The 16,231-nt window shown below is 38.8% G+C and overlaps 3 protein-coding genes across 5 annotated transcripts; 1 reads left to right on the top strand and 2 right to left on the bottom strand.

Annotated features, from left to right (window-relative positions):
• The first annotated feature begins 281 nt into the window (after window positions 1-281).
• spout1 (SPOUT domain containing methyltransferase 1) lies at window positions 282-4,481 on the top strand. Its single transcript, XM_023423991.2, has 12 exons — window positions 282-365; window positions 450-489; window positions 1,152-1,265; window positions 1,344-1,503; window positions 1,612-1,701; window positions 1,784-1,833; window positions 2,372-2,502; window positions 2,855-2,927; window positions 3,056-3,154; window positions 3,311-3,413; window positions 3,804-3,951; window positions 4,117-4,481. Exons 1-12 carry the CDS (start codon window positions 318-320, stop codon window positions 4,201-4,203), a joined length of 1,143 nt encoding a protein of 380 aa, XP_023279759.1. The 5' UTR covers window positions 282-317; the 3' UTR covers window positions 4,204-4,481.
• Window positions 4,482-5,780: 1,299 nt separating this feature from the next.
• st6galnac6 (ST6 (alpha-N-acetyl-neuraminyl-2,3-beta-galactosyl-1,3)-N-acetylgalactosaminide alpha-2,6-sialyltransferase 6) lies at window positions 5,781-10,169 on the bottom strand. Of its 3 annotated transcripts, none has more exons than XM_023423994.2 (6): window positions 10,087-10,169; window positions 9,587-9,665; window positions 8,584-8,778; window positions 7,488-7,900; window positions 7,244-7,351; window positions 5,781-7,147 (listed from the first exon to the last, which is right to left on the bottom strand). In XM_023423994.2, exons 2-6 carry the CDS (start codon window positions 9,608-9,610, stop codon window positions 6,952-6,954), a joined length of 936 nt encoding a protein of 311 aa, XP_023279762.1. In that variant the 5' UTR covers window positions 9,611-9,665; window positions 10,087-10,169; the 3' UTR covers window positions 5,781-6,951. The 3 variants fall into 3 exon arrangements, with proteins under 3 accessions (XP_023279762.1, XP_023279761.1, XP_023279763.1); XM_023423993.2 differs by having other exon boundaries at window positions 9,944-10,156; XM_023423995.2 differs by having other exon boundaries at window positions 9,975-10,156.
• A 959-nt stretch (window positions 10,170-11,128) lies between these two features.
• On the bottom strand, window positions 11,129-15,305 carry st6galnac4 (ST6 (alpha-N-acetyl-neuraminyl-2,3-beta-galactosyl-1,3)-N-acetylgalactosaminide alpha-2,6-sialyltransferase 4). The gene is made up of 5 exons (XM_023423941.2): window positions 14,887-15,305; window positions 14,628-14,774; window positions 13,746-14,155; window positions 13,250-13,357; window positions 11,129-13,124 (listed from the first exon to the last, which is right to left on the bottom strand). The coding sequence occupies exons 1-5, from the start codon at window positions 14,896-14,898 to the stop codon at window positions 12,938-12,940; spliced, it is 864 nt and encodes a 287-aa protein (XP_023279709.1). The 5' UTR covers window positions 14,899-15,305; the 3' UTR covers window positions 11,129-12,937.
• Between the last annotated feature and the right edge of the window lie 926 nt (window positions 15,306-16,231).

The following is a 16,231-nucleotide window of genomic DNA, read 5'->3' as shown; positions in this document are numbered from 1 at the left end:
GTATTATTATTACACTTGTACACTATTATTATGTGCATTTAGTAGTAAATTATCACCATAAATAAAATAAAATCTAAGGTAAGCCAAGTCTGTAGTGTTGAATTTGATCTGGATTCCAGCAGAAATGCCCGTTGCCTGTTTTTAAGTTGGAAATTATATATATTGGGCCTTAGAAAAGTATTTATAGGTCAATACAGCTGTTCAATTAATAAAACCTCAGGCCTTTTCTTTGAGTATGCAGGACTAACAGACATTTATTCTGAAAGGGGGATGACGACCCGGAAGTAAATAAACTTCACGTGTTGGTGCGTGTAAAAATGTCTACCGGTGTAGCAGCGAAGAGACCCAAAATAGTGTCCTCTCAGGTAATATTACTCTTGTGTTTATCATTAAAATAACATTATTCTGTTTTCCATGCCGCCTATAACGTGTTCCCTGTGTTTTTACAGCCCGAGGAGAGGGTGGACTGGAAGAAAAGAAAAGCAGAAAGTGAGTAAAAACACAGCTGCATGTAGCTGATAGCTTTCAGCTGCATGTCTGTCAGCAAAGGTGCTTTCATAGTGAAGTTACAGCGCGTTCTTTTATAAACTCAAACACTAAATTAAAGTTTTTAAGTGTCTTTGTTCGAGAGTGAATATATGGATTTAGATTATTTCAAAGTAACACCAACATCTAAGTATTTCATATTAAGTTTTGGCCACAGGATTAAAGTAGAATTTCTTTTCATGTACAAATCAACTTCTCGTTTTCTTGACAAATCGTTTGGTCTGTGAAATGTCAGACATGGTGAAAGATATTGTAAAGACAAGATGAGGGTTTCCCTTTGCTTGTTTTGCCGGACCCACAGTCCAAAACCTAAATATATCCAGTTTACTATCACACAAGACAAAGACCAAAGCAACAAGTCCTCACAACTCACACACCAGAACTATGTACATATATTTTTTTGAAAAGTGACAATCAACTAACCGACTAATTGTTTCAAGTCTAAAACAAACATGGGGTCACAAATAGATCTGGTCTTGTTTTAAGGGATCCCAAGCCCCAAAAAAGTTTCTAAACCACTTCCTTAGACCATCAATTTGCAACACCAGTCTTTCTAGAAGCATCTAATTTGCTCATTGGCATCACTGACTCTTCCTCAACAACAGTAAAGGAAACCAAGAAGCAAAGGAAAGAGGCCAAGCTGATTAAACAGTTGGACAATCAGAAACAGCAAGAGGCCGCAGAGAAAGCAAAACTTGAACAAAGCAACATCAAAAAAGGTAACTATCATCATTTCATATATCGTTGTCAGCCTGTAAAACAGGGAACAGCTGTAACATGTGATCTGTATCTCGTAGGTCGGGCGTACACGGTGAGCGTGGCCCTGCCAGGCTCTGTCCTGGACAACGCTCAGTCCACTGAACTTCGTACATACCTGGCTGGACAGATCGCTCGAGCCTGTGTCGTGTTCTGTGTTGATGAGATCGTTGTGTTTGATGAAGAAGGGGAGGATGTCAAGTAAGTAAATACAGATGTGCGACTTATTGGTTACCACACCCTTAAACTATCACAAAGCAAATTAAAAAAAAAAAAAAAAAGTTTCTGATTCGTGACTTTGTCCCACAGGAGTGTTGAAGGAGAATTTAAAGGTGTCGGGAAGAAAGGGCATGCCTGTATTCAGCTTGCCAGAATACTTCAGTATCTTGAATGTCCACAGTAAGTTTGAGCATATTATAATCAGACCACCAATAGCAGCCAATGTTACCAGATTGGGGTTACATCTTTGCTTCTCCACCAGGTACCTGCGCAAGTGGTTTTTCCCAAAACATCAAGATTTACAGTACGCAGGTAATTTACAAATTTCCTCCACATACATTACTTTTACATCTGATACTGTAGAAAACTTAAGAACATGATGACATTTGATGTATTGATACCATTTCAGTGCAAGTCACAGAGTTTTGACAGTTTTAAAGTATCACCTCTGACTTACAGAACGTATGTTTACTTTGAAATAAAACCTGATCTATGTTTTACTACCTTCTCTGAGAAAATCTATGTAAATTCAGCCGCCATTTTCTTTGTTGTTGGTGTATCTTCTCAATATGTTGTAGGCTTGTATTTGCTGTAAAATAATGCCCATAGGACAACAAGAACACTACTACATCAGAACAAACCTATTATTTGTTATTTGTGTTTCTACCTACAGAAGAGTCATAAAGACAATTGTTTCTGTAGTGAATGTATATATGAATACAGAGGGTGCAATTTGACAATTATTTGAATACTAAATCTATGTAAAAGTTTAATATCGGCTATAAACAGGCTTAAAAATGAAGGCAACAGAAGACAATTTTTCTCAAGTCACTGGCCTTTTTTCCACCAGGTTTGCTTAACCCTTTAGACAGTCCTCACCACATGAGGATAGATGAGGAGTCAGAATACCGGGAAGGAATCATCCTCGACAGACCGAGCAAACAAGGAAAAGGCTCATTAGTCAACTGTGGGATGAGAAAGGTGGGCATGTCTTCAGAGGTTACTGCCATCTGCTGATGTGGACTGTTGGCATTTAGATGTGAATATAGACTGTAGCGCTGCAACTAATGACTATTTTCATCAGCAGTTAATCTTCGAGGTATTCTCTGGATTCATTGATTTATATTTTGAATGAATATATTAAATTTACTGTAATAGAAGACAAAGAAAAGCAGAAAATATTCACAATTAAGAGGCAGGAACCAGTGAATTTTTGCCATTTGTGCTTAAAAATGACCCAAACAAATAATTAACTGTCCAAATTGTTGCAGATTATTTTTTCTAAGTGACTATTTGGCATACGAGACTGAACTATGTCCATCTGCTCCCACAGGATGTTCGTATCGATAAACAGCTGCAGTCTGGACTTCGAGTCACAGTTCAGCTCAACAAGGCGCAGAATCAAGGTAATGTTTTCCACCACACTGTATCCTGTTTGATGATTCCTGGCTTTAGTTCTACTGTGCTCATTATGCTCAAGATGCTGCACATCAACTGAGTGTGTTATGTCCATTTGTCTGTCCATCACCCTCAGAGAGCAAAATATACCAAGGTGTGGTGGTGGCTCCTCATGTGCCCAGGACTGAAGGAGGTCTCTACTGGGGTTACAGCGTCCGCCTGGCATCTTGTCTCAGTAGGTTTCCCGTTCTCTTAATAAACTCCTATCACTCAAACATGCGCTTCAAATGAATTTGCAGTGTCTTGGAGGGTGAAGAGCTGAATCCAGCATGACACTTGAGCCCTGCATTGACTGCTTTATCCTTATTGCTGCTGGTTTTTATTTATGCAGGTGCAGTTTTCACAGAAAGTCCATATAAAGAAGGATACGATCTGACTATCGGCACCTCAGAGAGAGGCAGCAGCATGGACCAATCCACGATGTCGCCATTCAAGTAGGTTCAGAGCCAGTTAAGACTGGAGGGGGAGTCGGGCGGAGCGCTTTTATTAGCTGTGGTAGCAGTGTGGCTTTAGGGGTGGCAGTGTTGGTCGGGTCGTTCACCACATTGTTCCAGACTGAAATATCTCAACTATCGGATGGATTGTCATTAAATTTTGTAGAGGCATTTGTGATGAGGAATCCTACTGACTTTGGTGATCTGCTGACACACGTCCCTCTCAGGATGAATTGTAATAACTTTGGTAATCCCTTAACTTTTCCTCTAGCGCCATCATCAGCTCACAGAGCCGCTAGCATGGCTATATTCTCCTAGTCTTTTTATATCATTAATGGTATTTTACAATTGTGTTTTCCTCATTTAACCTTGACTTCTTCCACTTTTTAGGCATCTTCTGGTCGTTTTTGGAGGTCTTCAGGGATTAGAGGCCAGTGTGGATGCTGACCAAAACCTGGATGTGACTGACCCCAGCGCTTTATTTGACCTTTACCTCAACACATGCCCCGGTCAGGGCAGCAGGACGATTCGCACAGAGGTGAAGAGCATATATTTGCTAAACTAAGCTTTAAGTTTACATGTCCACTCTTTGCACCATAAGCAAATGCTTCACAAGCTGTACTTTGGCTTCAGCTTGCCTGTTCTGCTCACCAGAGTGTGACAGTTTAGTCATTTAATTATTTACTCTTTCCCTTTTGTACAGGAGGCCATTTTAATTTCCATGGCAGGGCTGAGAGAGAAGATCACAGCTGCCTTTTCAGATGTTTCCAATACTTCATTAAAGAATTAGTGGTGGAGGAAAGTAAACAAAGACATGCTGATGGACGTTTTATCATGCAACTGGTATTTACTGTGAAGTTGTTCATTTTCAATAATTTGACCTTTTAGCATTGTATACTTTAAAACAGCCACGATCTCAAATATCACATCACATCAGGGCACTGAGTTCTGTCAATGCTAGATACCTGTCACATTTCTCTCTGGGTTATTTACTTGTTCTGTAGTTTTGTTTCTAAAGGATCCAACAAATTGTACATATTTAAATATACAACTATCCCCATGTTTTTACTGATTTGTATTGTTTTTTTTCTCAACATATAATTGGTTTTAAACAGTACAGAGCATTTCATGAAAAACAGTGTTCAGGCAAACAGCATGGACAAACAAATGGCACTGAACTTTCATCAATAAGCACCAGAGTCAGCTTCAGGCTTCTGAGTGAAAAGGTCAAACACATTTAGTTTTAATGAAGAGACAGTGACCTATGTGCCTTTTAGCAACATCTGAAAGTTGGAAGTTTCTACAGGTCTGCAGGCCTTTACAGCTCTCTGATCATCTTCTAGATGCAATCACATTCCAGTTGCAATGCATGCTGCATGCATCAACTCCTTTTACATTAGCATTTCATTTTTCAGTTCAGGAAGCTGGACAGATTTCACTTTAATGCCAGGTTTGGTCTGGGCCTGCAGAATTCTACCGGCTTATTTGTAGGACTTTGTGTTTCTGTGGAGAGGCTTCACATACAGTTTCCAGATCAGTTTTTCAGGCTAATATCTCAATAAATTTAGCAGGCAATTTAATGTCAATAAAGTAGCACAACAGTCAGTGCAGTTCATGTATATTTTTTTTCCTGTTCATCACTGACCAATAGATCGAAAGTAAACAACAAATCAAGCACATTGCGTGCGTCGTGAGGAGAGCCTTTCCTGCAGATGGATATATCTATGAGAACGGATTAATTCCTTGCAAAGGCAATATAGTTGAAGAACTTGCACCCTTCTTGGCATCGTGTTTCTATATTAAAGTCACAGTTTTACTTTTAGCTTAATCGTGCAGTCCTACAAGCAACATACTGACACACAACACAACCATGATGCATTTGAACTGAAGCTGCATGCGCTGGAATGCCATTGAGGAAAAAAAAAACAAAAAAACGTAGGGGTGTAACAATCCTGCAACAGAAACATCCACGATCTCATGTGGTGAGACTGGAAGACGGATTCACCGGCAGACCCCCTTCCCAGACACATTCAAGTCAGCAGTGTGGAACATTTAGGTTATTCCCCCCCCCCCCCCAAAAAAAAAAAAAAAAAAAAAACAAAAAAACGTAGGGGTGTAACAATCCTGCAACAGAAACATCCACGATCTCATGTGGTGAGACTGGAAGACGGATTCACCGGCAGACCCCCTTCCCAGACACATTCAAGTCAGCAGTGTGGAACATTTAGGTTATTCCCCCCCCCCCCCCAAAAAAAAAAAAAAAAAAAAAAGAACACAAAAGAAAAAGAAAATGGAGGTCTGAACCGAACCGTGGATCCGGAGAATCGTTACACCCCTAGTAAAAAGGTTTAAATTATGAGGCAACAGTTTTATGTTCATAGTCTAATTCAGTCTAATCCCAGAAACAAAAACATTAAAGTCAACATCTAGGGCAGCAAAAATGTTATGAAGTACCGATCATCAAATTAGTGGTATGTCCTCATGTTTGAAATGAACAGAAAAGTACAGTCTACATCTCTAGAATACATTTTTTACCACATAATTTCTGGAATCTGAATATGTCTGACAAATGAGTAATTAATGTATGAATAGCGGTGTAATTGTTTCTCACAGATGAAGTCCCTCAAACTGAAGGTGCCTATGTTTCATTGTTATCAAATGATATTGACATCTGTTAACGTGGCTGGGTTTAAAGCCATAATACTTTCTGAAATGTGTCTGTAGCACCAAGTATGAAAACATAAAATCATAAGCAGATATTGAATCCTTGGTCAGATTGTTAGTCGTGTTAGCTTATTAATAGTCTATTTCCTGATTTAAATCACTTAATGATTTAATCATTCGTCAATCTACAGATGCTGTTTTAATGATTTGTTTGGCTTATATTTTAAATATATGTAGAAATGCTTATATTCAAGCTAAAGATGTAAAGAAAGTTCTTTTTTGGTATCGATTCAGGAGCTGGTTTCATAAAAAAATGGTACCCAGCCACATTGCCTATAAGACATAAGCTATATAGATAGAATTAGTGATCTGCTGAATGTCACTGCAATTACAATAGAATATAATCTATGTATGATGGACTAGTAAGAGATATATAGAGTGTATTTTGTTGGCCACTTAGTCACATATCTGTTTAGAATACTTGCTGATATATCCCCCTTCAACATGGGAAACATGAGTGCATTTTCAATACATAACAAAACTATATAAACATGTAAAAATTCATTTTTAAATTCATTTTCTTTTCTATTTACAAAAACACTTGTCAGACGGCTGCCACATGTCAACGTGGAAGGTGCACAGCGTATTTCAGAAAGCTCTCAAAAATAAGTTTCAGCATTCTTCTGCAACGGAAAACATTCCCATACTTCTCCTCAGTCATGTGGTCTAACAATAGTTTTTTTTTTTTTTTTTTTTCAAAAACTCATTCATCATGTGGCTATTTAAAGGCTCAATCGAGGAAGTTAACAATGAAATTCAGTCCATAGTAGTGGCTCAGGCTTCTGTGAGTGCAGAGAGATCTCTTTTGAGGTTTTCAGTCTTTTGACCATTTGGGATTAGTGAAGGTGATGTTATACTGCTTTGCCCAGCGTGCAAACACCTGCTTCTCTGTAATAAAGCGATGGTGGTTTCCTCTTCGGCTGCCCTCGTTCTGTATGTATGTTACACATTCATCAACCCCCCTGGGTTTGTAGTAGTGATAGGGCATCTTCTTGGATCCGGGTTTTTTCCTGGAAAAAGAGTTTAATATTATTACTTGTTTGGTTTGACAGCCAGTTCATCTGGGATTTGTAATAAAGTGGCAACCAATGGGTCGATTTACTCACCCGCAGTGATTGGGTGGAACCATCCCATATACTTTGATGTTATCACATATCTCAATGGCTATGACCATTGTGAACCAGCCTGTGCTCAACCATGAATGGGATTTTTGTCTGTGCATTGAAAAAAAACAACAACAACAAACAAAACAAGTGGAAAAACAGGTTATGAGAGTGACATTTACTCAATACTGTGCAAACAGACAAGATAAGATGCGATTAACATTTTACAACCTCCTTTCATACTCACCTATCCCGCCCGGTCTCCTTATGAAAGAGACTGTCAAACCTGCGCATCTTGCTTGATGTGATACTGAAAAAAGAGAAGTTACTGTAGGTCATGCTGACTCTCTGGATCAGTCTGTACAAAGTTCCTTTGGCATCCTTCCCAATCTTGTTCGGGGGTCCCCAGAAGATAATCACAGGGTTGTTGTCCGTGCGGTGCAGGAACTCATTAGGCCTTCGGACCACCCTGAACACACTGGAGTGGGCCACAACCCTGAGAGAAGTCCGGCTCCCTACATCTGTCTCGTACCCCAACGTTGGGGCATCATTCATGCGAATCACACACTCCGTATGGTCGATCTCTTCTCCTGCTTGAGTCCCCAGGACATGGCTGGAGCTCGTCACCAGTGCACAGTTGTGACAGTGCAGGGTCATGCTCTGAGAAGAAAAGACAACGCAAAGCTTTTTTTACGTGAAAGTTCTCCAGAAAAAAAAAAAAAAACATCTTCAGTAGTGAAGTGGAAATTATTGAGTAAGTGGGGTTGAGTGATTCACTTTCATCCTACACTTTGTATTCATTTTCTAAGAGCTAAATTTCGATGACGTGTTTAGATCGCAGAGTTAAATACTTGAGTTAACAGGCTAAAACTAATTAACACTACTAGTGTGTTGTAGTGTTTGGATGGATGCTTTGAACATCAGATTGTGATTATAAGTGTCTAGGCTCATCATTAGTTGCAGTTATTTTCTTTTCAGTTTAAAATCACAAAAAAATGCCGGATATGATAAAGACAAGCTGATACTGCAACAACAGCCAGACGATTGCTTACTGATGTGATGGTTGTTTCCTTTCACTGACAGTAAGTATAGCTTCAGCTTCTGTTGGTGTCCCACTTCCTTTGTTCTCAGTACTGGTTTACAAACAAGGCTTACAAGTTCCCCTTTTTTTACCAACATACAAATTTGCCCTAGTTAAGCAGTAACAAAACACTTCACCTCTGCTGCATGTTCACTCACAGTAACATCCAGTACAGTAATCTGTATGTGGATTATCTCACCATCAAAGCTTGTTGGAGTTTCAGTTGTAACATTTGTGAGTTCGTGTGCAAACTGTTAAGTACCTTGTTCCCATAAAATGGCACATAACCGTCTTTCCCGCCCCACTTCTTCAGGTCTGTGTTCTTGAGAGGGTGATTTGTAGCCACGTGGAAGGGAGCGTAGACAGCATCGTTGCCATTGTTGGAGCCGTACAGGAAGAGGAGTGTCATAAGGATGAAGATGGCCAAGAAGATCACCATTCTGTGGCTCTGCTGGCCCTGCAGCGTAAACAGTGTAATGTAATTTAGTAAATTCACTTAAATACAAATGTGATTTACTTGTACTTTATAATTATGTCTGTATTTCTATTTTATGACAATTTATACTTATATATCCACTATATGTCAGAGGGGAATAAGATATGATGCATTGTTATTGATTTACTCTACTTAACAGTAGCCTATATCAAATTAAAGCAGAAGCCATCAGACAATCTGTTAGAAAAACGATTGGCAACTCTTTTGGTAACTAATTAATCATAAAACTCATGATTCCAGCTTCTCAAGTGTGACAATTTGTCTATTTTCTTATTCTGAAATGACATTAAATGTTTTATTTGGACATTTTTACTTTGGTTGGACAAAATAAGCAATCTGAAGATGCCACTGTGGGCTCTGGGTAATTGTGACAGGCGTTTACTACTGTCTTCTGACGTTTTACAAACTCAACAATTACTCAAGAAGAAGAAATTAATCAGCAGATTAACTGGTAATGCTTTAAATCCCCCTATTTATGATGTAGCAGAATATAAACATGTAATTAATGCTTTACACTACAATGTAGCTGTGAAGTAGAAGTAGCCTATCCCAAAATTGTACTGAGGTATTTGAGTAAATGTACTTAATCAGTACTTAATTAGTTAGTTAAGGGTTTTACAACTTGCTGCACCACTGGTAAACAATAATGACAGTAATAATACCTGCATGGATGTAATCGTCTTTGTTTGTACTAGTAACACTAAAGATGATGATGCTGAAGGGCAAGGGGTCTAAGTACCACACCCTCCCGTTGCACGGTCTGTCTTACCTTGCCATTGAGCCTGAGCCCCATGCTTTTTGATCAGGCCGTGTACCAACACACTGGCTGGGACTGTTTGTCATCATACCTGACAGAGAGAGAAAAACATACTGACTCCAATCTTCTTCTCGGGTTAGCTACAGCAAATGTTCCACTCAGGATTCAGTACAGTTTATAAATAAGCAGCATCACAGCGATATGTCAACAACACGCGAGGAATGTACCGTTAAACAGAAGATAAATACTATCTGCAGTGTCACAGCCTGGATACATTTATTTATTATGTATATATTATATACTATTAAACCGACGCCATACACATTCAAGGCAATAAAATTATTATTTGGCCAAAAAAATGCATCTTACGCAACACTTTCGTTGTCCGCTGTTGACGCACCTTTACGCACAATTCTCCAAAATCACAATATCCCGCCGATCAGATTAAGATATTAACTGCCGTGGCATGCAGGAGTGTGAGAACTGGCAGCTGTGTTAATCCGGTGCTTTACCGTTTCACGGCCTTTGCGGTTTTGGCGTCCCACGTCCCCCATCTTCCTGCACCACCGCTCCGGTTACGTCATCAGCACGTCTGTGGCTGCAGCGCAGAGGACGATGGTGATGATGTGGGCTGGACAGTTTAATCAAGTTTCATCAAAAATGTGTGTGTGTGTGTGCGCGCGCGCGCGCGCGCGCGCGCAAATGTTTTCCGTGTTATTGAAGTTCACGCACTTCTAGTTGTGTATAATTGCATGGAACAAATAAAAAACTGGAGATTTGATGGGATCTTTTTATATGAACTTAAATTAATCAGATTTTTTTTACTCATTCAACAGCCACAGGTTTCAGTCAAATATTGTTCAGAAAGGAAAAGACCCACAAATTTGTTGCAATAGAAGGTTGCCTTGCTTTCACTTTCTGCTCAGTTCATCCCATGACCTGGACTAGACCTTAGAACTTTTATTGTTTATTATTAACTATTATTGTTACTGCTATCTATCCATCTATCTATCTAACAAACCAGCTCCATATGGTTTAAGTCTGGACACTGTGCTGATCTTGCATCATGTGAAGCCATCCTCTTGTAAATCTGTTTTTGCTCATTATCTTGCTGTAGGATGAACCAATCACCAGCCAGTTCACCTACCATTCTGGTATCAATATACAGTTCTACTTCCTGCAGTAGGAGAACCTGTAGAAATTGTTTGCATTAACTTTCAAAGCTTAATTTACTTCCAACTGCTGCAGAAAAGCTGTAGGTTAACCATTTTTATATCAAATTTACATATCGTTCTGGTGGCTTAAACTCAGTGACAGAGTGTGAAGCACACGGCCACACTGCTTGAGGATGTCAATGAGCAAAAACATGTGTTTCTTGTGCCTCTCAATCCACACAAATTAAGTGGTCTAACAGGGACCGGTACAAAGATCGTTTTTCTATATAGTCTCACACAAGGTCAAGTTGACACACACACACACACACACACACACACACACACACACACACACACACACACACACACACACACACACAAACACAAACACAAGCAGAGCCTCTTTGACAGCACATTTATTAACGTTGACTCACATCTCACACTAGCAGTGGCCAGTGGTCAAGTTTACATTCAAGTTTTTACTGTGCACAGTTCACTACATAAATCCTTACTAGAAGTCATTAATAATACATTTGAATTAAAACAAATCTAGATGCACTAAAATACTTTGACACAGTAGTTTTGCGCAGTAGTGCAAATACTATTACAGTCTTTGGAATTAGTCACAAAATAAGTGTTATGCAACTGAAAAGGCAGCACTAAGGTTTTCATTGTAAACAGGCAGCACAATATAAAGGGTAAATAACTTTAAAGTAGAAAACTGGAAGTGGTGGACAGTGGATCTCTCTGCAGTTACGGTTTAATACTGTCTGCTGTGTGACTGATTTAAACATGATCATGTATACTTCAGGAGAGAAGGTGGTTTTGTGTGTGTGTGTGTATTTCATACATGAAATGATGGACCGAAACAACAACAATGACACAAGGCTCCATCACCCAGGTTAAATCACTGGGGCCACATATACCACACTGTTTAGGTTAAATGGCACAAAGGACTTTATGGAAACATACAACAGACATTAACATGAGCCTTTGTTTTGCTTAGGGTTGTAGTAAGGGCAAGTAAACAGCTTAAAGCTACAGTATCTAACAGTAAGTAGTTGATAAAGAATAAAGTAATAGCCTGAATCTGCGTTTGTATCCAGCATGATCATTTGTTCATTTGTTGCTTGTGTGGTATATGAGCAGCCACAACATCGAAAAACACTGGAGGAAAGAAAAATGAAATGTGCCACAAACAACACTTGATTGACATTATCAGTGTTTTTTCTTTATAAAATAGCAGACTGTCCATGGACACTGGTTTACTTCAGCTTTGATCTTGACTCTGCTTCAAAGCAGGCAGATCATTTAAAGGATTGTCATGTTTTGAGGCAAAATTACTGACCAAATGGGCAGGAAGGAAAACAATACTGGGACTGGAAGGATTTGTCAATGAGACAGAAGAATAATTACAACCTTTTTGGAGGACTGATTCATCATTTAAGTCATTTTTCATGCACCATTGGTCTGGTTGTTTCTGGTTTTCTTAATCTTTTATGATTGAATAACTTTGGGTTTTGGACCAGTGGTTGAATAAAACAAGTAATTTAAATGTAATTTAAATATGGAAACTTGAGCACTGGGCATTTATTTAAAACATTTTTTTGAGAAGAGATTAATGAATTAATTGTGAAAATAAACACCAGGTTTATCACGAATGAAAATAATAATTAGTTCCAGGACACTTTCTGTCTCATAGAGTAAAGGTGCATATAGTAGCTTTAAATTACACCAGCCGAATTGCACAATAAAATGAGGCCAAATGAGGCCAAAAGGCACAGGTATAAAGAAAATAAAAAAGTGTAAGCTTTGGTGTAAACTAGTTTAGTGTCTAGTTTAGTGGCTTATTATGTTTTATCAGTATCTACACTGATATATAGAAATATTCAGTAATACTGAGGGTGGTACATTAAAACCTGTTACCACTTAAATGCTGGTAAATTCAATTTCCTTAAGCATAGAAATAAAATGTATCATTTTATATCTATGGTAATAGATATTTTTTCCACTATGAGCCAGCATCAAATCGCTGATAGTGGATAAAAAAAAGTCAAATTCCAAATGAAAGCTGGAGTCCGTCAGTAGCATATTATGTGCTTGAAGTTCCAGCAACATTAAAATCTTCAGCAGTGAAGAGCAGAAGCCAGAAAAAGTGAATACCACTGTACAGCCAAGGAACATCTTCTGGGCGTCAGGATCTCTTTCCTCAGAGGCTCCAAGAGGGGTGTTTGAACTCGATTTTACGCCGTGTCGCCCATTTCGCAAAGATGGCCTTCTCGGTGATGAAGCGATGGCCCCCGCGTTGCGTGTGCTCGTGGACCTTGTACATCCTGCACTCATTGATCCGGTTTTGCTCATAGTAGTGGTAAGGAACAACACTGTGATTGGCCCGGCTGTCAGGAGGAGGAAATACCACAAGTAGGGAAAGAGTATATAGGATGTTAAATTGTAAAAAAAACAAAAAAAAAAAACAGATGGAGCTTAAGTGTAGATCACAAACTAATTTTAAATGTCTCACCTGCAGAAGTTATCATCGATCATCCCATAGACATGGATTGTGTCACACATATCTATTGCCAGAATCATTGTGAAAAATCCAGTGCTTAGAAATGCCCCCGTCTTCATTCTGGATGAGAGACACCAAGCATCTTACATTACCAAAATAAAAGCATAAAACTCCTACCAGTCATTAACTGCACAATACATCATTATTGTTTATACATATAACTATACACTATATTCATTGTAAACGACCCCAAGCCATAGTGTGGTTCATAACTAAAATGTGTAATGTTTGCATTTGTAAGTGTTTTGTGTTTCATGGATTTTATTATGAAGGGATGTTAGGTAAAACACATAATGAGCTCGAAGAGATAAATAATTCATAAGGCTGAATAGGGAGAGTGTCATGTTTACCTCTTATGTTGGTTTACTTAAGTGTATGGAAAACTAAATAAATAGTGCATCAGTCAAAGCTTTCATTTGTTCTCCTGGGACATTAACTCAAACTGTACCTGTTTTTTCCAGTTTCATTCTGAAACACACTGTCACAGTACTGAATCTTCTCTCTGGTCACGGCGTAGATTCTGACCTTTGGATACTTCTTTGCTATTTTCAGGAGAGCGTTAAATATGCGTCCTTTCCCGTCTTGCCTCATGTTCCTGTCAGGACCCCAGAACACATACGTAGTGTCTGCCAACTGCTGGAAGTAGTAGTGCTCATTTTTTACCAACAGGGGCACACTGGTGTGAGACACAACCCTGATACTGGTGCGGCTCCCAACGTCCTTCTCATATCCCTGTGTGGGTGCATTGTTCATCCGGAAAACGCATCCAATCTTGTCAATCTCTTCACCAGCGGCGGCACCGAGCATCTGACCTGAGCTGGAGACCAAGGCACAGTGGCTGCAGTGTATGTTCAGAAACTGTTGACAAAGAAATGATAGAAAAGCTGTTTGAGGTTGTGCTTTGTGCACAGCAACAACAACAACAACAATAACAATATAAATTATATTAATAACCCTTTATTATACACTTCATAGTGGCATCAGAAAGTATTCAGACCCTTTCACTTTTGCACATTTTATGGTGTAGATTTAATTTCAAATGGATAAATTTTTGTCCCTCAATCTACACTCAATTACCCATAATGACAAAATAAAACTAAAATTTCTCATTTACATACGTATTTACACTCTATTCAGTACTTTGTAGAAGCCACATTGGCAGCAACTAAAGCTCTGAGTCTTCTTGGGAAAGTCTCTACAAGTTTTGTACACTTGGATTTGGGCAGTTTATTCCATTCTTCCCCTCCCATTCTCATTCTGATCTGGAACCAAACATCTGGGGGTTTTATTTGTGTGACCCCAGACTGAGTCGTGAAGCCCTGAGTCTCACCTGCTCCTTCCTGCCGGGGTTGATCCTCATGTAGCCCCTTAGCCCGGTGCTTTGCACAGGAGGCGATGGACCGTCCCGTGTGATCACATGCACAAACCATAACAGCAGAGGAAGGCTCAGACTGACCAGGCAAAGCCAGCGGAGCATCTGTGTGGTAAATCCAAGACGTTCAGAGTTAAAGGGTTCACCCCCGAACATGTTCTAAATATTAATCTAATATGAATGCACCCATTGCATTAAATAATCGGCTCGTTCTTACCAGGGATTTCATGTCAAGGCCTGTGGGAAAGCCCCGCTCCAGAGAGCCCGACGGCACTCATTTTTCCAGCCTTTTAACTTGAGGCAGAAGCGGCGAGAGAGACAACCCTAGCCATGGAGTATTCATATTTACATTTTTGATGGAACCTTTCCTCACTTCTGGCGAGTGTTCTCAAATCCAAGATCCTTTCCTTTTCCTTGTGACTTTCGTGTTCATCCCCAGGCACACAACAGGTCCAATGTCTTATCTACACCATGTCTGAATTAACTATCATATGAAATCTGTTCACTTGTCTGCTGTTATCTCACCCGGTTTGTTGACACAGTGTCCTATTAACGAATTCTAGGCCCTGAATCAGCACTTATGTTCCTCTATCTAGAACATGACTTCCGGTCCGATTTTCACAATAAAAGTGTCATCTTAATTGTGGAACCCCAAAAGAGTTAAATAATATATTAAATAAATGCAATTAAAGAAAAGTATGTATTATGAAAAAAAATCATATTATAACTTGTAAAATATATAAATGAACCAACATTTTTAATAACTGAAGAGATTAATATAACTCAAGCTATTACTATGGAATGTCACCGGTCATATTCATAATAACCAAATATTATTGAATATTATAGATATTTTATTTCACAATGCCCTTATTCAAAAAGTCTGCTTTTATTACATAATGCATTTCATGACAAGTTTTGTTTCGTACTATTTCATGCACTATGAAAAATAAGATGTGTCATGAAATAAAAGCTGTTATGAAATGTTATTCATCCTTCTTATTATGAAAATAAGAATTTGAAATAAAATGACTCTTGGAAGAGATAAATAGATCAATCTAGTTATCCACCCATTCATATATCTGAACTAAAACGAGGACTAAAACTCTTATGTAATGTTTAAGATGGTAGTACCTGGAAATATGTTGTTCATTGGCGATTAATCTGTTGCGCTTTTATTGTGAAAAGTGAATGCCCAAACCGGAAACAATCATTTGTAGTTATTCTAGCGGGTTTAACACCAGTGTAATGTTCCCTTCAGAACCACTCGTAAAACCCGATTTCCCCAATACGAAACTGCAGAAGTCACTGTTTTAAAAAAAAAATAAGCCAGTAGAGTGTATAAAGAAACGTTATTTAGTTATGATCACAAAAGCATTGTTATAACAACACATCACTCATTTGTATGTCTTCAGTGTTATTTTAATGGCTGTTTTATACATAAACGAACCGTCAGGAAACTTTTTGACAGCTTTTACCTTCTGATTTTCGTCCGTCGGGGAACGATGCTCTATGATCTACAACGTGATTGGATTGTAAAAGTATTCGTCTCTCCTACCCGT

Source organism: Seriola lalandi, unplaced genomic scaffold (genome assembly GCF_002814215.2).
Source record: "Seriola lalandi dorsalis isolate HSWRI2012SDOR001 ecotype SW California unplaced genomic scaffold, Sedor1 jcf7180002054695, whole genome shotgun sequence".
NCBI classification, from domain to species: Eukaryota; Metazoa; Chordata; class Actinopteri; order Carangiformes; family Carangidae; genus Seriola; species Seriola lalandi.
This window is presented reverse-complemented; position numbering and strand designations above follow the sequence as displayed.

Excerpts from the sequence above, each read along its gene's own strand:
- st6galnac4 (XM_023423941.2), bottom strand. Across the intron at positions 14,156-14,627 it reads ACCCCGGCAGGAAGGAGCAG|TTTCTGAACATACACTGCAG; the intron begins GTGAGACTCAGG and ends CTTTGTCAACAG. Across the intron at positions 13,125-13,249 it reads ATCGATGATAACTTCTGCAG|CCGGGCCAATCACAGTGTTG; the intron begins GTGAGACATTTA and ends TCCTCCTGACAG.
- spout1 (XM_023423991.2), top strand. The coding sequence starts at position 318 with ATGTCTACCGGTGTAGCAGCGAAGAGACCCAAAATAGTGTCCTCTCAG. Across the intron at positions 1,266-1,343 it reads ACAAAGCAACATCAAAAAAG|GTCGGGCGTACACGGTGAGC; the intron begins GTAACTATCATC and ends TGTATCTCGTAG. Across the intron at positions 1,834-2,371 it reads TCAAGATTTACAGTACGCAG|GTTTGCTTAACCCTTTAGAC; the intron begins GTAATTTACAAA and ends TTTTTCCACCAG.
- st6galnac6 (XM_023423994.2), bottom strand. The coding sequence starts at position 9,610 with ATGGGGCTCAGGCTCAATGGCAAG. Across the intron at positions 7,901-8,583 it reads TGCCATTTTATGGGAACAAG|AGCATGACCCTGCACTGTCA; the intron begins GTACTTAACAGT and ends TTTTCTTCTCAG. Across the intron at positions 7,148-7,243 it reads GTTCCACCCAATCACTGCGG|GAAAAAACCCGGATCCAAGA; the intron begins GTGAGTAAATCG and ends CTCTTTTTCCAG.